The sequence below is a fragment of the Acipenser ruthenus genome, chromosome 49 (assembly GCF_902713425.1).
Source record: "Acipenser ruthenus chromosome 49, fAciRut3.2 maternal haplotype, whole genome shotgun sequence".
In the NCBI taxonomy this organism is placed as follows: domain Eukaryota; kingdom Metazoa; phylum Chordata; class Actinopteri; order Acipenseriformes; family Acipenseridae; genus Acipenser; species Acipenser ruthenus.
Window position 1 is genome coordinate 2,795,158 of NC_081237.1, and position 21,631 is coordinate 2,816,788.

Genomic DNA, 21,631 nt, shown 5'->3' on the forward strand with positions numbered 1-21,631 from the left:
TTACCTAAATGTTTACAGGGAGCTTTGACAGTAGGGTGTAACCTCACATCATGGCCCTTGTATGCAGACTGTTCTGTCAAAGGCAGTGTGAACTCCTCTCTATCTCCACACACTGGGCCCACATAACCTCTACCCTTCTGATACGCCACTGCGGTCCTACTGGGAATGTGGCCTGCCAGTCTGGGTTTGAAGTGGCTCGTGTGAATGGTTGTGAAAGTATCGGTTCTGGGGTCACCGTGCATTTTAAAGTTGGTGGTTAGTCTAGACCATGCTGGGACCCTTTCTATTGGATCCAGTTGTTTGAGGGAGAAGGCGTTGCAGGTTTCTGACTGGAATTCTTTGGTTCGGAGCAGGTCCTTGTGCTCCACCTGTGCTGGTTTGGGCTGCTGTGAAAGGGGCAGTTTGGTTGCCGTGACAGGAAGGAAGTGGCTTTTGAAAGTGGATTTCATGGTGTCTCCCCACTGTCGGAAATCAAGGCCAAGCTGCATATGGGTGGATTTGAGGAAATCTTTCCCTACCAGGGGAGTAGGGATCAGGGTCTGAAGTGCTGCCATTTATTGCCTGGAAAGAAAATTCAAAATCAAAGCAGGTTACAACACGTGTGTCAGTAACAGACTTCCCTTTCTGAACTCCAACAGCCCCACCAACTGTGCACAGACAGAGAGGCAGGGCTGGCAGAGTGGAAAAGATCGCACTGTCACATGATCTGAGTGTAATGGGAAAGGTCATTTAGTCCCGGCACTTAGGATTCTCCAGACAAGTTCAAAACGAGCTGAAGGTCAGGTGAGGGCAGATCTACAGAAAACAGATCTACAGTTTACTCAACACAGAGGCTTACAGGTGATACATGGAACCATCAAGGGTTCCATATTGTGATTATTCATATTTGGAACCGTTATGGAACTGCTGAAACTAATTGAGCCTTCTGATTTTGCATGGAGCCTCTTAAACTGGACTGCAACACACACACACACACACACACACACACACACACACACACACACACACACACACAAAACATTGCAATACAAATGTTAATACCTTTAATTTTCATTGTAATTGTAACAGTATTCAAATATAGTAATAATACCTTATTTTGGAGTTTGTTTGCATTTGTATTTTTGTATTATTATTATTATTATTATTATTATTATTATTATTATTATTATTATTATTATTATTATTATACTGTCAATTTGATAGATTTACAGTTTAGGACTGGTGAAGTGTAATAATAATAATAATGATAATAATAATAATAATAATAATAATAATAATAATAATAATAATAATAATAATAATAATAATTGTTGACAATAGGTGATATCGATGCATACTCTAAAATGAATACAACCTATTTTAAAATACAAGTTTTTACAAAATCTATTAATAGGGAAGATTCCAGCCTATGTTGTGAAATACTTTTCCTACCTTTTGCTGTCTGACGGGAGTCCAGTTTAAAATGAAATGCCTGGTGCAGGACATTTTTCATAAAGACGATGGTATATGGTAATGAAGGGTCACCTTAGTAACAGTGACATCAAACACACACCTTTTACAGTAAAGGCGAAGTCACAGAAATTAATCAACAATTGAATTATAAAGTGAGTGAGAGCAATATCATTTTATATGGAGATAATAAAACAGGAAGGTGACCTTCTTACGATCTTTAAACACGAGTCAACCCTTTGTATGTTATAAATAAATGAACTTTTCTTTATAAGTGATGACATACAGTATAATTTGAGTTATGTTTAGTACTGTAGCGAACGCGAACATTTTAGAAATACCTCCATTGATTCCTATGAGGATTTTATTAATGGGATAACTGTTGTAAAGGGGATAGGTGTGTTTAGCAACCTGTGGGTTACAAGAGCTGAGTGGGAGAGACACAGGAATAGAGTAGGAAACAGTGGGCGTGGGAGTGGGAGTGAAATAATCACAGGATTGTACCGCGGGTGGGCGAGCGAGCGGAGACGAGAGCACTACGCTGATTCCTGGCTTTATTTCAATGATGTTTTTATAATATACATTATTACACACAGTTACGCTGTTAGGTAGTTGGGTGTGTATTATTTGCTTATGTTTTAGATTTGGATGGGATAGATGTACAGTGGTAACCTCATGGGATACGGTGACATCAGCAGCATTTCTATGCGTTAAATAAATTCAAGCCTGTCTCGTAGTGTCTTAGTTCGGTGCCCACCTGTGCTCATGTTGGGTATTGCACACTTAGCTTTAGTAGGCTAGGAACCTCGCCAATTTACAGGTGGTCGTGGTAGCGGTTTGCTGTCAAGTGTATTATTACATTCATTTTATTTACATGCTGTATATAGTCAATACAACAATGTTAAAACACACACTATATATATATATATATATATATATATATATATATATATATATATATATATATATATATATAATGAAATGAAAATGAAAATCAAGCCACAGACCGAGTATGTTTCATGTATTTTAATTCGTGTCGTGGCTAGCCCAGCCCACACAATAAACAATCTGCAAATAGAAAACATTCATTGGTTTACGAGTATTTGGTCATTGCCGTTCCAATTCGTGATTGGTTTGCGCTCTGTCAGTCATCGATGTAAACAGTAACGCTTCCTGGTTTAAAGTCTAAAATCGGTATTTTGGGAGGTTGCTTCCATGAAAGACGTGTGCTCGTGTTATGTCGGGTTTCATTCGAAATAGGTTTGTCTTTAAGTTCAGACAGTGGTAACATTAACACCGAGAAAGCTTCCTTCCCCTAGCCCCGCCATTCTGTTTAGTTTAATTTAGTTTTTTTAACCGTACCGGTATTTTTGAGAACGTGTTTATCAAACCATGGCGAACTCAGTAAACGGGTTAGTTAATATACTGGAATCTTACAGGGGGCGAGATAAGGTGGTGAGTATGAGCCTTTTAAACTATGAAACCAGCAATTCAGATCAAAGTTACTGCTGTGATTATATAAACCCGTTCTTACTTAGTTCAGTAAATACTGCATAATGTCTCCATGTGGCTCAGCGTTGAGCGAGACAGTTTGGGATAGTTCAGGCTTTTCATCTCGCAACTCAATGCATTCTGGTATGTTTTACCTGTCTCAGGTACCATTCTTTCCTTTAAGTGAAGTATGACTATGCTTACCAGAATGCATTGGGTTGTGAATTGAAAAGCCTGAACTGTCCCAAACTGTCCCGCTGAACACAGAGCCATATGGTCATCTTAATACTGAAATAATGCAGTACGAGTCCTCAACTGTGGTATGTACTGTGTAATCGCAGTGAAGTGACAGGTATTCAGATCATGCGGTTAATCCTCCGAGGTGTATCGGCGATAGAATGAACTGATATATCTGAATCTTGCATAGTTTTTTTTTTTTTAAAAAATATTTACTATAAGTTTCTTTCCGAACCTGCATTATATGCGCTTCAGTGCTCTATAGAAACATGAATGTAACAATAATATAGCTATAAAGTACACTAAATATAAATTGAAAATACACACTGCCTGGCCAGTTTTATTAGGACTTGTCTACCCGATTGGGTTTGGCACTGCCCTGGTGTGGGGCATGTTCTCCTGGTGTACCCTGGATCTCTGTGGTTGGTCAAAGGAATGCTGTTGCTTACTTAAGCATCACTGTGATCGAGTCCACTCAATAAGGCTGGATTGGTCCCTACTTTCAAGACGATAATGTACCCCTGGTTCAGGATCATGGAAGCCACTTCAGGCATATTCCATGGCCACCACAGTCCCTGAATCTCAATCCAGGTGAGCTTGTTTGGAATGACTGAAGGGATTTCCAGCCCCTTGACTCACCTTCCAAGCACCTTGTGGAGTCTGTGCTGTGTCAAGGCTGTGATCAGGGCAAACTGTAGCCCTATGTGTACAGGCCCTAATAAAGGGGCCAGGCAGGGTATGTTTGAACAGTGTAGATCTGCAGCCCTTAATACACAGGACTATGAAGGCATTGCCACACATGTTGACCTTGTTTTTCCCTAGCAGTTTAAAGCCTGTGTTAAACAAGCTTGAGTTGTAACATTGCTTTCATTCTTGTACAGATTTGTTGCCCTCTTATCTCTGCAGGTTAGAACACTCTGCTATGGCAGTCAGCTTGCTGGTGGGGTTTTGTGCCAGAAGGCGTCAGGGAGGTCTGAACTTGGAAAAAGCCTTTTAGTGTTTTCAGCACAGCTGAGTCAGTGTCGCACGGTGCTCAGGCTGTTTGATGACCTCTCCATGTACGCTTACTCGCGAGACTACGGCCTGGGAGCCAAGGTGAGACAGAGCAGCTATCCAGGTGTAAACTCTCAAATCAGTGCGGAGGAAGCGAGTAAAAGCCAGACCAAGACAGAACTGCCCAGACGGGGCATTCAAATATGGAGAAATGTCTTCAAACCTACACCACGACAGAGCCACTCAGAATGATTGCAAACACCATACAACATAAGGGAAAGGAACAAATTGAAGCTTTTTTACTCCTTAAGAGATACCTAGCATTAACAACATTATCACTAGCCTCATTCCGATTAAGATCAAATGTTTAGCTGTCAGCTATACAGGGGATTTATAGTCATCTTTTCAATGTGTCCTGTCTTCTCCAGTCAGTCAGTTGGGTTTGCTTGCCCCTCAGGATGAAGACTCTGCCCTGCGTTGCATGTCTGTGCTCAATAACCTGGCTGACCAGCTGTACTACCCCTGTGAACACCTCGCCTGGGCTGCCGACGCCAAGGTCATCAGCACACAGTCTGGCAAGTGGTGGACTTTGAGCACAGCACTGTGGGGGATCTCTCTGCTACTGGGTATAATGAGGTTAGCAAGACTTTAGAGATGCAAAGATCAGTTGATTCTTGATCGCCACCGCCTGTAGGTCACGAGCCTCAATTAAACACCCTGGGGCCTTATTTGAACCTGTTTTCTGAGGAAATGCAGTAAGTCTTATATTAGTATACAGTAGTGTGCCAATGTATTAGAGCACCCCATTGCTTCTGTTTTGATTTGTTGTGCACATGAATTCAAACCACTGGAACTGAAAATTGTCAAAATAGGCAAATTCGTGATTGTGTAATTTAATTGATTAATTTAATAGGCCACACGTGTAATTAATTTAAAATAGTAAGAGAAAAGGAAGACATAGCCACGAATGGTAAAATGCATGAGACTTTTTAGAAGTTGTTTAAGATGTTAATTAAAGCACAAAGTGGTCTAACATTTTCACACATGAGTGCCTATAGTTTCTATATCACTGATTATTGACAATGAAATTCTCACCCCCAGAGGTTTTCATGCAGGTAGGTATATAAAGGATATAAATTACAAATCTTGAAGTGTTCTAACACATTTGCACACTAGTGTGCTTTAGTGTGTCATATTTTTATTCTTTTGCAGGTCTCTGCGAGCGATCGTGCTGTTTAAGAGAAAATTGAAACAACGGGAGAGAGACAGGTGTGTGGGAAGCAGGTAGAAAAATCTCTGTTTGTCTTTGTACTTGTGTTTACGCTTTTACTGTATCGTGCAGTACAGAAATGTTCTGTGATTCTGTTTGATCTCTCTTTATTTCCTCCGATACAGAAATGTTCTGTGATTCTGTTTGATCTCTCTTTATTTCCTCCGATACAGAAATGTTCTGTGATTCTGTTTGATCTCTCTTTATTTCCTCCGATACAGAAATGTTCTGTGATTCTGTTTGGTCTCTCTTTATTTCCTCCGATACAGAAATGTTCTGTGATTCTGTTTGATCGCTCTTTATTTCCTCCGATACAGAAATGTTCTGTGATTCTGTTTGATCTCTCTTTATTTCCTCCGATACAGAAATGTTCAGTGATTCTGTTTGATCTCTCTTTATTTCCAGTGAGGCCCCTAATGGAATGGAGAACCGGCAGCAGCTATGTTCTGAAGTCTTCAGCATCCTCAGCAGCATGGCAGACTTTGCGAATGCCGTCAATTGGATGCCCCCAGGATTCCTCTGGGCAGGGAAGTTCCCTGATTGGCTGGTTGGACTGTTAGGCACCACCTCCTCACTGATTGGTCTATACCAGATGTGCGCTGGAGGGAGCGGAGGCAGTGTTTAGTTATACGAAGGCTTTATAAACATTTCCACACCTCCCGTTAGAGCTGGTATCTGTCTTCTGTGACCTTGACCTGGAGGTCAAAGGCTTCCCACAGGACGAACTGACAAACAGAATGCATCACTGATAAGAACATCTCATTTATGCAGTAGTGTGCAAATGTATTAGAGCACCCCGTTGATTCTGTTGTTTTGATTCGTTGTGCATATGAAATCAAACCACTGTAACTGAAAATTAGAGACTGTAATAGGTCACACATGTAATTAATTAAAAATAGTAAGAGAAACGGAACATAGAGCCATAAGTGGTATAATGCATGAGGCTTTTTAGAAGTTGTTTAAGATGCTTAAAGCACAGTGGTCTCATATTTTCACACGAGTGCCTATTGTTTCTATATCGCCGATTCCAGACCAACAATTGAAATTCTCACACCCAGAGGTTTTCATGTTTGTGTTCTGGCAGCTGTGGGATTTAAACAAACTGAACGAAAACAACAATTATATAGAACACACGTAGTAGATTGTTAAATATAATCTTAGGAAATTATAGATGATATACATTATCCCTTTAAAAATATAGTTACCGAATGAGGACTATACCACTGCAATGCACTTCTCATATAACACATGCATTGAAGAAACAGGGCTTCTCACAGGACGCCCACTATTGAATTACATTGAACCCTGCAGATCATTTGTTTCTGTCAGATTCAAAATAACCAATCCGAGCTGTGATCCAGGAAGATGAGCAAACAAGAATGTGTAACAAAAGAAACAGCAGTAGAAAGCTCTGTGCGTGGTTACTGAGCTGTGTGATTTACGATTGAAATTCCAGGTTTACACTGAGGAATGCGCTGGCCAAAACGTTTTGTCTGCTTGACGTTTGTTAGCAGTGGAATTCATGGAATTCCAACACAAAATGCTGTCTATTGTACAAGGTTTTAAATCTGTTTTCTGCATTCCAAATAAAGTATGTTACAAAAAAAAAAACGTTTAGAAACTTCAGCAGCACAATGATATGGGGATCAGTGAAAAATGAAGAAAAATGCTTAACAGATTGACCTATTAAGGCGGTCAAATGAAAATATTTATGGTATCTTACATGATTATGTGTTTAATAATTAATATTCTGTTTACCTTCCTGGACCTTGTCTAGTTTTTTATTGTATCTTGGTGGTGCCACTAGCCAAATGAATCCCATTTGTGTCTTGATCAACACAGCCTTTTTTTTTTTTAATACACCCAACGTTGAATTTTGTGAAACTTGGCTGGGGCATTCTGTAGCAAGTTAGTGATTTTTTACGTGTATAAAAATAAATGAAAACAAAAGGTTATTTTTTATAGGAACAACACTCAACATTACTGAATGTGGTATTCTTCCTATTATTTAACGTGTAAACACGTAGATGTCTTTATTGAACTACTAGTGTAAGTACAGTAGAGCAGCTGATGAATCGGTGAACTGTAGCGATTGATGAATCGGGGCTGGACTGATGGAGACTGAGACAAGTGACGCGCGAGCTTGGACACGTCACGGCCAAAGATGGCAGAGGTTTGAAGAAAGGAAGAAGTATTTACAATGTCGTGTAACAACATAGCGAGCGTTGCAGTTAAGTAATGTTATAAACTTTTGTAACTTGTGTTTACATTTGTGAAAACTATGTGGTAGTTGTTATACGTCTTAAATTTGAAATAAGTTTTTTTGTTTTTTAAGTTTACACAGCGATAAACATCACCGACAGAGCGAGTTTAAAGTTCATAGCATACGTGACATTTAAATGGGTTGACTTTTTAGAAGTAATCACTGGCGATTAAGAGAAAACAGACTGTATTGGACGAGCATCAGCATTTCAATTGGTAGGATATATATTTTGAATACTTTGAAGTTTGTTAAAATAAGAGTGTATTTATAGGATGATTTAGTTCCGTTAATTACATAGTCAAGTTCATGAATGCATGCTTAATTTCTTGCTGACACGACACGAAACAGTGTTCATACCTGTACAAAGATAGCTATCATTGAAGTATATTATTAGTCCAAGCATTACGGTATGTTATATTGTAATTGAATATGTTATAATTATTATCTATGTGCCGTGTGCGTGGCCCGGCAGAAGCTCTGTCTCCCAGCTAGTGTGTAAAGTGTTTGTTGAAAGTAAATTCAAATATTATCAGGGTTTTCTAATTCAATGAATGCAAGTCATTTTTAGACTCTCTGGCATTGCAGTTTCAGCTAGTGGCCCTATCTGAGATATACTCAAGTCTTAATTTCTGTTCCTGAGTTTTTAACTTGTTAAATATGTATCATGTGTTTTGTATTGAATATGATTTGATGTGTATGTAGAATAGATGTGAGATGCAACAGCTCAATTACATTAATGTGATCTCCTCCTAGTATATGGGAGCTGGGTGAGTAATAGGACAAGGTAATGTAACTTCACTAAGACTGGATAAGATTGCAACACCAGCCATATCTTTTGAAGCTCTGGAAGTAGTTCCATAGTTTAACTACAGGTTAACTTCATTTTTCTTTTGTCAGTTATTGCATTTAAGCAACTTGTATTCCTTTTTAATGCTTTTAATGTTTTTTTCAGAGTCTGTTTTTATGACTAAAATACTGTTGACTAAATTAATTTTTAACAGCCGTCTAGAACATTTTCAGGAATATCAAACTTTATTTTATTCATAAAAACAGATAGGTAACTGGATAGAGTGTGGTATCTCCAATGTGTAAGACTGGCTCATTGTATGTGTTATGTGGTGTAGCCTATCTCTCTATCTATTCATCCATCCACATACATTCCGGTCAGTATCTTGGAGACATCCCACCCAACACCACATTTATTTTCTATATATGAACCATGAAATGAATTGACCTCTGCAATATTTCTGCAATATTTTAGTAGTTTTTATGGAAGGGCAAATAGGGGGTTAATAAACTATAAATTGCCACTGGTGAGAAAAACTAAAAAAAAAAAACAATAGAAGGTGTCCTTATGTAGATGAGTTAAAAACACCCTCCTCCTGTGTGTCGTAACCTCACAGCTGTTTGAAATGCTCTGCCCTTAGGCTCCCAGTCTTAGGACCCTTGTGAATGGAAGCGCGTGATGGATCTTCACTCGGACGGCCTCCTTGCACAGGGCAGTGTAGCCCCAGGCACCATGGAGTACGAGCCTCAACGCGAAACAATAGCCAGTCACAACCTGGGGGTAGGAAGCCAACCCCCGGGAGAGGAAGCCAGAACAGATGAAACAGGCTCCCCCCTCCCTGAAGCTCCCCCAGCAGCAGAGGAGAACTCTGCAGGCAGCTTGCCCAATGACCTGTGTAACCCGGCTGGGGATACAGAAGAATCAGACTCCTTCAGTCTCATTGAGCCCCCTCCTTTGGACTGGAGTGAGTCCGGAAGCCTGGATTCCTCCATTGACAGTGTGGGGTGCTCTGCCCCGGAGGCAGACAGGGATGGCATGTCCTTTAAGGCTGAAATGGATTTACTGCCAGATCAATTTAACCAACTTGAGCCACTCCCAGACCTTGGGTTGGACGAGTCTGGCGCTGTGGCCACAGATCTCCACAGAGTTGGGTTACAAAAGAGTGATGACGAACAAGAGGACAGGTTGGCAGGCTGTGAGGAAGAGGAAGAGGATACTAGTGGGGATTATAAGCTGGAAGACGAAGACCACAGCCAGATCCAGGCGCTTCTAGCCAGGCTCCAAACATACAGCCAGCCCCCAGCGACTCGTTCCCTCTCCCACTTCCCCAGCATGGGGGAACGGGTCGCCTCTGCCGTAGAGGACTTGGTTTCAAGCGTAGCGCTGAGCGCGAGGCATGACGTAGGAGATCACGATCCACAGAGAGACAGGAACACTGGGCTGCTCTTCTCTGAGGCAAACCAGAGAGACCTGTTGAACCTCTTGGACGATGGTGGGCTGGGGGAGGAGAGGGAGCAGAGAGAGGAGAGAGCCCCTCCTCGAGCACAGTACCAGGCACAGGGCAGCGAGGTTGACTCTGTGGTGAGCATCACTTATGACGAGGCGGATGGGGGATTTGGAGAGACGCAGGGGAAGAACTCTCTTGGGCGTGGCCGACCGGCTGGAGCGGAGGTCAGCATCTACCCCTGCAGCCCTGAGGAACAGCCGGAGCCAGTTTGGATGAAAACAGCCAACTCCTCGATGCCAGAGGAGCAGCAGCAGCAGCAGCAAACACAGACTGAGGAGGCTGTGAGTGTCTCTCCTTTTCAGTGCGTGATAACTAGAGGCAGTCCAAACCTATGGGAAATTTGAAGTAGATATCTGTGGAGTATTCTGTGGAGCATCTTATGTGTTTAGTATTTGTATTAAAAATGGCTTAGAAAAATGTAAATCAAGTAAACATAATCATATCAAACAATTTATGTGTTAAGAACCTCTGATTTAATATATCAACCATTTTTGTAGGTCAAATCTGACATCCCATGAGACCTCTTATTGGGCCACATTTTCAAAGCCTGAACTCCAGTCTTGACAGAATTGACTCCTACTTTTTGAAAGGTGACAAAACATCTGTTAATTTTACAAAACTCACTTTAGCAGTCTGTTTGATTGTGATGTAGCTGCAAAACATGGTGAATCCGTGGAACACTGTGAATTCCGTGCAAGCCTGCAAATTCTATGATTTCCAAGGAATTCTGTTATCCAGATTTGGACTGCCTCTAGTTATAATCAACACAATAATTTTGTAGCAGAAAAATTGGCTTTACCGGAGTTCCCCTGCAAAACTGCAGCAGTTTGATGTAAGAAATCCCTCGTTTGTTCGGTGTGGTATTTCTTGCTGATGTATTTATTTTTGCCACTGGGGGCAGAGTGTTGCAAGGGGACAGGTTAAAGCAGGGGTGGCCAGCCCTGGTCCTGGAGAGCCAGAGGGTCTTCTGGTTTTTGTTCCAATGACTTAATTGAACCCATTATTTTCTTAATTAGCCGTTGATGGTTTAAAGAAAACCATTAAAAAAAACCCTGTAGGATTGTGGCGCTCCAGGACCAGGGTTGGCCACCCCTGGGTTAATGGTTACACTCTTTGAGAAACTTTGAGAAAATACATTGATTGGGGGCACTGGTTGTTTCTGTGTTTTTAAAAAAGCACCAGGGTGAATGAAATGGAATTTGATCCAGAGCTGCTCTACACAAGTAGCAAGGTGTTTAAGTCTGGAAACAATATTTTGTAGATAAGTACTCTGTTTCCTGTCCAACCTTTTCTTCAACATAGTAACCTTAACCTTCTACGACCATAATAATAGTATGTTTACCTTTTGATTTCAGAGTAGCAAGAACTGTCCAGCTTACAAGGAAGGTAAGCCAAAATATCCTGGGTCTGTTTATGTGTTTATCTCACGATATCCTGGGTCTGTTTATGTATTTCTTACCTCAAGATGGTTATTCCCTTTATTTGTCCCAGATTGGCACTCTGTAGCTTTGAGACGAGCAAAGCCAATGAGACTGGACTCGTCCCGCCAGGGCAGGAATGTATGAGAAGTTATACGTGACTTCAAAACGCTCAATCAGAACTCAAAGGGAAAACTTCAGTTGGAGAAGCATGAGATTAAATGTTTGCTTAGTGACTTGTTTCTTTCTGCTTTTACCTTGAGTTATGATTGAGAGTTTTGTTGAAGTCGCAGAGTTGATCTCTGAGTGTACACCACACTTAACAACAAAACACAGTCCTTATACAACGCTGCTCTATAGAAAAACACGAAACAGTTTCCCTAGCTTTACCTGCTCCAATCTGCACACCTATAAATGTTGTCAATTATAAAAGTAGAATTATTTGGTTGGGTTAAATAGTCATGATAGTTCCATTCCATTACAGCTCAAGTTACAGAATGTAAAGACATTTCAAATTACTGTGCTGCCGCTTTCGCATTTCCAGATGGTTTGGAGTCTGTCTGAAGATTTTGCACAGTCTGCTATTCTGACTGACTCTTTGCTCAGTGTTTTCCCCTCTCTGTCTGTCCACAGTGCCTGGTCCCTGTGACCCAGAGGATCTGCTGGATGGCGTGATCTTTGGGGCAAAATATCTGGGCTCCACCCGACTCCTCTCCGTTAAGAACCCCTCTACCAGCACCCGCATGGCACAGGCTCAGGAAGCCGTTGACAGGATTAAGGTACCGTCCCCGCAAAGTCCCTCTGGTCTGAGAGGCTTTGGGCAGTCCTCTATTGAAACTTTCAAGATCGATTGATTCTGCTAGAAGTTTGAATTTAGGACCATTTTAATTACTGTATTCCTTCGAATTTAAGACACCCTCAGCTTGAGGAAAAAAATGAAACATCAAATAAAGATGCATTTACAAAGATACATCCTCAATTACGCATATAAGAAAAAGGGGTGTGATCAGCATTTCTGAGCTGTCCAAGCTGGTACTGTTTGTTAGAACAAAGATTAATAAAGAAACGCTGAAATGTAAAAGCTTCTCTTCGAATTCCTCAGGAAGCAAATGATGACTCTTTGAAAATATGTACTCGGGCACTTTTGGTTTCAAAAGTGCGTCTTAAATTGGAAGGAATACAGTAAATTAATATGTAATTCATATTTTTTGTACGTAATTCATATTTTTTCAATGCGTAAGACACCCAGTAAGCAGCTTATCTGGAGCGCTGACTAAAGCATTAATATGGATGAGACTGCATGCGCTCAACATTATGTGTTTATGATGGAAAAGCCATTTAATAAATAGCCTTACACTGTACACGTCCCGCTGTATAAGATCTACAGCTAACCGCTACATTTGACATGCACATCTCTGACAATGGTTAAGGGAAAAATGTAAACATTTAACACGTGGAGAAGGTTTAAACCCTAAACTATTATCCTCCTGCTGGGTCGCTGTGAGTCTGATTTGGGATGTTTGAATTCCCAGGCTCCTGATGGAGAGTCCCAGCCAATGACAGAGGTGGATCTCTTCATTTCCACCAAGAGGATCAAGGTGCTCAGTGCGGATACGCAGGTAAAGAACGCTTGGCAAAACAGCCCTGGCAATAGCTATTAGAAAAACCACTTCACCTGGAAAGTGAAATCCTATACCTGTATAGGAGCACAACAAAACAAAACATTCCTCACTATACGTAACATTTACCTTGCAAGTTGGGCCAGTGTTTGGAAAGCGTGAAGCATTTTCCAGTGACGTACAGTACCTGCTTCTGTATCCCCCGATTCTGACTCGCTTGCCACATCTGAAGCAGCACTTTTGCTGATCCTGTTTTTTGTGTTAATCCCACACAGCACTTTCCATTTTAGAAACTCTCTGAAATTCTGGGAAGGTGGTAAATCGGTGGAAGGCAAAACACAATGTGAATGCAAAGATGTAAAGTCAATACTATACAAATCTCGATCCGAGAAGCATTAACTATATATTTAACAATACAGAGCTTTTGCATAATCTAAGAAATGAAGATGAATTGATCCATGTTGAGCTGTTTAACAGATGAACTATGAGCTCTAAGTCCTGTGTCATGGATGCAGTGTTAAGCCTGTGTCAGGGATGCAGTATTAATCCTGTGTCAGGGATGCAGTGTTAAGCCTGTGTAAGGGATGCAGTGTTAAGCCTGTGTCAGGGATGCAGTATTAAGCCTGTGTCAGGGATGCAGTGTTAAGCCTGTGTCATGGATACAGTGTTAAGCCTGTGTCATGGATGCAGTGTTAAGCCTGTGTCAGGGATGCAGTGTTAAGCCTGTGTCAGGGATGCAGTAGTGAACATGTACTGTTTCTCTTGGCTCAGGAGGCCATGATGGACCACTCCTTGCAGTCGATCTCTTACATCGCCGATATCGGCAGCATTCTTGTCCTGATGGCTCGCAGGAAGCTGCCAGGCCAGCGCGCTGCAGAGGGAGAGGGGGAGGGGGAGGGGGAAGCATCCTGCTCACCAGCTCAGAAGAAGTGCTGCATGATCTGCCACGCGTTCCACTCAGAGGACGTGAGTACCGGTTTTAAAATGAAAATGCATCTCTGCTGTAACATGTGTTTCTTTCAAAATCTGCATGTGCGAAAATTTTGGCTCATCTCCGGCAGGCTCAGCTCATTGCTCAGGCGATTGGCCAGGCGTTCAGCGTTGCCTATCAGCAGTTCCTGCAGGTGAACGGCATCAAGCCCAGCGAGCTGCAGCCCAGCGAGTACAGCGACTACCTGGGGACTCAGGAGCTCTATAACGGGGACCTGGTGCACTTCTCCCGCTCCGAGAACATCCGCCAGGTGAGGCCACTCCGCCCCGCAGTACCAGACACCACACAGGGGCTGACAGCACTCTGAATGAGAGCGAGCGTGGTCCCCAGTGTGCCACTGGCTCTGCAACCCCCCCCCTCCACAGGACATGTTTCCACTCTCCATTCCACAGCAGTATTTACTGTTTACTGATGTGGGGGCTGTCTATCACTGACTTTCTTGTTTAGCAGTTCTTTTATGATGGATTCAATCCATAAAGAATGGTTCCATACAGGTTTAAGCATGTATACAGTGTTTCATTAAATCCATTAAAGCAGAATGTTTTGTGAATAGGTCCCAATGTGAAAGAATGCCAGCTGTCAGCCCTAAATGTAATGGTGTGTAGTATTAAGCCCTTTCCCCGCGCCCTGGCCCAGAGGCAGCGTGCCGTGTGTAACCTGTCCCTCCCTCCCTGTGCCTCTGCAGGTGTGCATTGAGAAGCCGCGTGGGGAGATCCTAGGCCTGGCCATCGTGGAGTCTGGCTGGGGTTCCATACTGCCCACTGTGGTAGTAGCTAACCTCCTCCACGGGGGGGCAGCAGAGCGCTGTGGGGAGCTCAGTATCGGGGACAGAGTCATGTCTGTCAACGGCACTAGCCTGGTGGGGCTGCCCATCACCACCTGCCAGAGCATCATCAGGGTGAGTTTACCCCAGCACTGCCTCTTTCAGCACAGCCACTTGAAGTGACTGGAAGTGTTGAGTTGAGTTTACCAATACCCTGCTGAAAGAATAGGTGCAATCAAACACATGCATGTGCATATTATTATACATAGCAGTATATATAGACATTGAAAACTGTTCATTACATTATTAAAAAGCTAGAAGACTTTTTTCTTAGATTCTGCCATTTCTCATCACAAAACGAATACAAACAGACAAGCTTTAGTTTCTCAGAGTGAGTAGAGGCTGTGCTGCTGGGTAGCAAGCTGCAGGAGGCTACAAATGGCACTAGGGGGGTTAATCAATTAACAAAGGTTTAATTGAAGCTTGTAAAATAAAAGCCATGGCGGTCAATAATTGATTAATTCAAGCAAATGTGTTTTTGCTGTCAAAGTGTAATACTAGGTTTTTACAATGACCTCAGCTGTGTTAATTAGTAAAACATTTAAAGTTCAAGAATAAAACAGTTTAATGTTTAAACTTGCTTGTTACTCATCATAAGACGTCCTCCAGTATGTGTTTTAAAATCTGTAATCCAGCGCTGTTTAACCTTTTAGGCTGAGAAGCCACATCGATGGCTCTTTAAACAGGTTTCATGGTTAAGTGTTTGTTTTTGCACTTTGACTTTCTTCTAACAAAACGACCTGCCTTCTCATCGAAATCAAGAGAGACATAATGTGGAGCTTACTGACCATGGCTCGAGGGTGACACGCTGTGAACTTAACACCCCGAGCGGGGCTCTTGCAGGGGGTAGAAATCCAATAAAGAACACTCCGAGCGGGGCTCTTTCAGGGGGTAGAGGTCTAGTAAAGAACACTCAGAGCGGGGAGCTTACAGGGGGTAGAGGTCTAATAAAGAACACTCCGAGCGGGGCTCTTTCAGGGGGTAGAGGTCTAGTAAAGAACACTCAGAGCGGGGCTCTTACAGGGGGTAGAGGTCTAGTAAAGAACACTCCGAGCGGGGCTCTTTCAGGGGGTAGAGGTCTAGTAAAGAACACTCTGAGCGGGGCTCTTACAGGGAGTAGAGGTCTAATAAAGAACACTCCGAGCGGGGCTCTTTCAGGGGGTAGAGGTCTAGTAAAGAACACTCAGAGCGGGGCTCTTACAGGGGGTAGAGGTCTAGTAAAGAACACTCAGAGCGGGGCTCTTTCAGGGGGTAGAGGTCTAGTAAAGAACACTCCGAGCGGGGCTCTTACAGGGAGTAGAGGTCTAGTAAAGAACACTCTGAGCGGGGCTCTTGCAGGGGGTAGAGGTCTAGTAAAGAACACTCAGAGCGGGGAGCTTACAGGGGGTAGAGGTCTAATAAAGAACACTCCGAGCGGGGCTCTTTCAGGGGGTAGAGGTCTAGTAAAGAACACTCAGAGCGGGGCTCTTACAGGGGGTAGAGGTCTAGTAAAGAACACTCAGAGCGGGGAGCTTACAGGGGGTAGAGGTCTAATAAAGAACACTCCGAGCGGGGCTCTTTCAGGGGGTAGAGGTCTAGTAAAGAACACTCAGAGCGGGGCTCTTACAGGGGGTAGAGGTCTAGTAAAGAACACTCCGAGCGGGGCTCTTTCAGGGGGTAGAGGTCTAGTAAAGAACACTCAGAGCGGGGAGCTTACAGGGGGTAGAGGTCTAATAAAGAACACTCCGAGCGGGGCTCTTTCAGGGGGTAGAGGTCTAGTAAAGAACACTCAGAGCGGGGCTCTTACAGGGGGTAGAGGTCTAGTAAAGAACACTCAGAGCGGGGCTCTTTCAGGGGGTAGAGGTCTAGTAAAGAACACTCCGAGCGGGGCTCTTACAGGGAGTAGAGGTCTAGTAAAGAACACTCAGAGCGGGGCTCTTTCAGGGGGTAGAGGTCTAGTAAAGAACACTCAGAGCGGGGCTCTTACAGGGGGTAGAGGTCTAGTAAAGAACACTCAGAGCGGGGAGCTTACAGGGGGTAGAGGTCTAATAAAGAACACTCCGAGCGGGGCTCTTTCAGGGGGTAGAGGTCTAGTAAAGAACACTCAGAGCGGGGCTCTTACAGGGGGTAGAGGTCTAGTAAAGAACACTCCGAGCGGGGCTCTTTCAGGGGGTAGAGGTCTAGTAAAGAACACTCAGAGCGGGGAGCTTACAGGGGGTAGAGGTCTAATAAAGAACACTCCGAGCGGGGCTCTTTCAGGGGGTAGAGGTCTAGTAAAGAACACTCAGAGCGGGGCTCTTACAGGGGGTAGAGGTCTAGTAAAGAACACTCAGAGCGGGGCTCTTTCAGGGGGTAGAGGTCTAGTAAAGAACACTCCGAGCGGGGCTCTTACAGGGAGTAGAGGTCTAGTAAAGAACACTCTGAGCGGGGCTCTTGCAGGGGGTAGAGGTCTAGTAAAGAACACTCCGAGCAGGGAGCTTACAGGAGGTAGAAATCTAGTAAGGACAGTGAAATCCAGTTAGCAGTAGAGAATTCTCGTGTATAGTGTTGTCCTGCCAGATGGTATAAATGCAGTTAACCCAAGACACGACTTCAAATTTAGCACAGAGGGAAGAACAAGAGGGCATAAGTAGAAGCTGAGTAAAAATAAGTTTAGAACTGAAGGTAGGAAGCACTTCTTTTTTTACACTGAGTTATAAATGCATGGAATAGCCTACCAGACGAAGTAGTACGATATAAAAAATTGGGAACATATAAAAGATTATTTTAAAAGAGATTTCCCAAACTTTTCCTGTGTTCTTATGAGTCAGTCCTGTTAGCTCGGTTGACACTGGGGCACATGCACAAACTCCTCGGGCTCCCAGGCTGTCTGAGGCATTGGTTTTGTAGGGGCACTGCAGAACATAGCTTGCAAACCAAGCTATCAGCAGGCTGTGTTAAAGTATAGGCTAGATCTGGGCTTAGCATGCTTATTGAGCGCAAGTGAAAGCCTAGTTTAATGTCAAATGGAACATGACTGTGGGAGCATTGCAGCATTTTAATACTAGTTTGTGTTATATTTGCATGCTTAGCAAAGGCAAAACAAACCAACCGATATACAAAGAGGAATCCGAGACTGTGACCACCCCCAACCTCAGGCTGTGCTGCCTTGAAAAACAAAACATGCACGACTCACACAGGGTCAGTAGCAATACAGAAAATGAACTGAGTTTGCTTTCAAAAGTTTGCTTTTTTTAATAATATAAAAGATCAGTTCTATTGGAATAGATTTTTAAAATGTATTGGAATTTATTTTATTTATTTATTTATTTATTTATTTATTTATTTATTTATTTTAAGGATCTGAAGAACCAGACAGAGGTGAAGCTCAGCATTGTGCACTGCCCTCCCGTTACCATGGCGATCATCAAACGGCCGGATCCCAAGTACCAGTTGGGCTTCAGTGTCGAGGATGGAATTGTGAGTCAGCCTGGGGTGAAAGAGTCACCTCTCCTACTCTCTGACCTTCTTTCTACAGTCCTGTGAAATACATGATGGTGTTTCTGCACCACGTTCCGGAAACATCAGCTTATAAATCTGTTCTTCACTGTCTGCCAACTAGAGAGAAATCATTTAATTTCTTCTGTTACAATGCGAGTGTTTTATAGTATAAGTTGATACATCATATGTATGGAGTCTCTTACTGTTGTAAGAGATTTCATCTTGTGCAAAAGCTGCTCAAACTGCACAATGATGTCTGTTGTATTAAGAGATCCCCTACACAAAACATAAACTCTATAAATCTCTAAAATGGAAGATTGTTATGTCATTGCCGACCGTGACCGGGGGTTCCTAGTGGGCGGTGCACAATTGGCCGCGCGCCGGCCAGGTAGAGAGGGCTTAGCTCGGCAGGGCATTCCACGGTTCACCGCGCACCAGTGACTCCTGTGGCTGATAGGACGCCTGCGGGTCTGCAGTGGAGCCATTCAGATCTGTGTTGTCCTCCGGCACTATAGGTCTGATGGCTTCTCTGTGGATCCGCAGTGCGAAAAATGACAGATTGGCAGGAACACTTTTTGGAGGACACGTGTTTCAGCCTCCGTTTCCTGAGTCGCCGGGGGGTTGCAGCAGTGAACCGGGATAAAAAATAATAATTGGGCATTTCAAATTGGGGAGAAAACCGGGGTAAAAAAAAATGCAAGATTGTACTCAACTACTTTTACTTTAGAACGTTGCTGTATTTTCTGTGGATCTACAGCTCTGGCCAAAAGTTTTGCGTCACCTAGAATTTTAGGATTGAGACTAATTAAAAAAACCAAACAAACAAAAAAAAAAACCATAGGAACATAATTTAGTTATTTTATTTAACTTCATGTAATCAAAGAAAATACAAAATGGTAACGCAAAAGTCTACTGGAAGCCATAATAGTATTTACAGTAACAGTATTTCATGTTAAAATTCGTCATTTGAGAAATCCATTTGGTTCAATATACATGATTTATAATTACTGAAAAATATTTCTAATGGAGCCTGCTTTTTTCCTTATAATGTCAACTGCCTAGAAGGCTGTTCCTGACCCTCTGCTCTCTCCTCTCCCCAGATCTGCAGCCTGATGCGGGGTGGCATTGCGGAGCGAGGCGGGATTCGTGTGGGGCATCGCATTATTGAGATCAACGAGCAGAGCGTGGTTGCCACGCCACACGAGAAAATCATCCACATCCTGACCCATGCCGTGGGAGAGGTGAGTAATTCTGCAATCCTCACTGGGGCTAACAGAGTCAAAATTGAAAGCCAACTGATCTCGATCTGCAGCTGATGGAAATGAGTCTGCTTTCAAGTCAATCCTAGGTGAGGATGGGAACATAGTATCTGGTTCATCTTGCCTTTGCCCACACGTGTAACCCTGGCCTCTGTCTCTGTTCCAGATCCACCTGAAGACCATGCCAGCCTCTACCTACCGCCTCCTCACAGGTCAGGAGCAGCCTCTGTTTCTGTGACGGCCTCCCAGGGGCCGATGCAGGCGTAGGGAGCAACACAGCCCAGAGGGAAGAGCCCGACACTGGCATGAATTCTCACCCATGTCCCCTGCACATTCAAGCAGGGTACTCCATGGTGCCTTCTGCTATACACTATCTGCGGGATACTGCCAGGGAATATTCTCATTATTTCATGCAGTGAACTTGTCTTTGCATCTTTTTGCGTCTGTTCCTCCAAAGGCACCAGATTGTGAACCTGCCAGCAGCACTTGTTGAGAGATGTGTGGAGCTCATCCATGCTGTAGTATTGCACTCTCAACTACATGCTATTAAAGGAACTATAAATCAGTCCTTCACATTGTGCTAAACTGTCGGTGGTACAATGTCCAATTCAAACTTCTTATGTGTAATATTTGAGAATGTACACCCAGGTCAAATGTGTCTATTTCTTTAGGTTTAGACACTTCAATTTATAGCCTCTTCATTGAAGTGATTTGAAAAATGACTTTTCTTCACAACAGTCCCCCCCCCCCCCCCCCAGAATTTTATACCGTTGCCCTTTAGTTATCTGATGCAAAGCACAGTTTGCTGTCTGTGGAAAGCCAGCTGAAAGAACACAGAATGAACCGTAGCAAAAAGCCCACCAGGATCACCTTGAGTTTGGATTATCCTTTGCACTGTGGTTCTCTGGGAGGACATGGATGGGATGGGATGGGATAACTGGTGCCTGCCTGCCTGCTCACACCAGATTACAGCTAAAGCACATGCTTCTTTAACGGGTAATAGCCAAGGCATCAAATACCATATCCTAGAAATAGCACAGCAACTTTCTACAAAATCCTGTATATCAATTTGCTGTGTTTCTTTTTCTTCAAAGAGAGAAAGAGGTTAGTGTTGTGGCAGGGAAAAGGGACTTCAAGAAAGTTTAAATTGAAAATAAGCCTTTTATACGAGGTCTGTCTGTGCCTTGCTGTGCTCCACAATTCAACCATCTTACCGAAGGCTTTGAGTGGGTTTGAAATGGTTGTCTTTGGTAGAAGATACATTTAAAATGCAAACATGTTTAGCGTACAAATACTGTTGCAGTGTCTTGTTTTCTAAAACCTTTTTCTCAACTTTTGTCCTCCATTTGTGTTTGGGATTATCTTTCTCTTTTTTGTTCTGGCTGTACTATAAAGATAGGGCCCTTGTGAGATCATTGCTGTGCTGTTGGGGAGTAAGAATGTGTTTTTTTTAAGTCTTGTATCAGTTCTTTTAAGAGTCTTCCTTCACTCCTGTGCGGTGGAGCTCCGGGCGGCCGGGTACCAGAGGGCTCATGCAGTTTCAGCACATTGACCTCTATCATAGACTCTTATTCTTCTAATTTTCTTAATGGGATGGTTGATGATGCTTTTTTTATATAACCTAAAGCAGTATTGGCTGCAAATAAAAATAATGAAATACTGATGTGAATTTTTGTGTCGATATTTGAGTGTGAATGTGTTGCCACTAGAGGGAGCGCCAACACTTTCAGATTGATGAGAAGTATGATTTTCCTGTGTTTTAATTCCTTCCACCTAGTATTGGTCCACTTGTTATGAGTTTGCCCACTAATATGATTCATTATTTTGAGGGTGTGGGGAGAGCATCAGTGTTGCAGTGAGGTACCAGGCTGCTACCACTGCAGAGAGACTTGGATTACCTCAATAACGAAACAGCCAAAAACAAACTGTGCTTGACCAAGGAAATCAAGGTGCTTGAACTGAAATTGTGCATGTATCCCAATAGAACATATTAAACACCACTGCTTTATAGTGCAGATGACATCTAGAACATTGTGTTTTTTTTTAAACATTGCAGAATTACAAT

General features: G+C 42.9%; 2 protein-coding genes across 4 annotated transcripts; both read left to right on the forward strand.

Moving 5' to 3' along the window:
* Positions 1 to 2,622: 2,622 nt before the first annotated feature.
* Positions 2,623 to 6,758, forward strand: LOC117966326 (peroxisomal membrane protein 11C-like). 2 transcript variants are annotated; one of them, XM_034912214.2, is made up of 5 exons: positions 2,623 to 2,904; positions 4,084 to 4,272; positions 4,628 to 4,806; positions 5,383 to 5,454; positions 5,846 to 6,758. In XM_034912214.2, exons 1-5 carry the CDS (start codon positions 2,842 to 2,844, stop codon positions 6,063 to 6,065), a joined length of 723 nt encoding a protein of 240 aa, XP_034768105.2. In that variant the 5' UTR covers positions 2,623 to 2,841; the 3' UTR covers positions 6,066 to 6,758. The 2 variants fall into 2 exon arrangements, with proteins under 2 accessions (XP_034768105.2, XP_034768106.2); XM_034912215.2 differs by having other exon boundaries at positions 5,383 to 5,439.
* A 782-nt stretch (positions 6,759 to 7,540) lies between these two features.
* LOC117428821 (amyloid-beta A4 precursor protein-binding family A member 3-like) lies at positions 7,541 to 21,229 on the forward strand. Of its 2 annotated transcripts, none has more exons than XM_059014886.1 (11): positions 7,541 to 7,670; positions 9,131 to 10,278; positions 11,353 to 11,383; positions 12,049 to 12,194; positions 12,948 to 13,034; positions 13,806 to 14,000; positions 14,096 to 14,275; positions 14,711 to 14,923; positions 18,167 to 18,286; positions 19,408 to 19,548; positions 19,733 to 21,229. In XM_059014886.1, the coding sequence occupies exons 2-11, from the start codon at positions 9,169 to 9,171 to the stop codon at positions 19,802 to 19,804; spliced, it is 2,295 nt and encodes a 764-aa protein (XP_058870869.1). In that variant the 5' UTR covers positions 7,541 to 7,670; positions 9,131 to 9,168; the 3' UTR covers positions 19,805 to 21,229. The 2 variants fall into 2 exon arrangements, with proteins under 2 accessions (XP_058870869.1, XP_058870868.1); XM_059014885.1 differs by lacking the exon at positions 7,541 to 7,670 and adding an exon at positions 7,705 to 7,918.
* Positions 21,230 to 21,631: the final 402 nt, after the last annotated feature.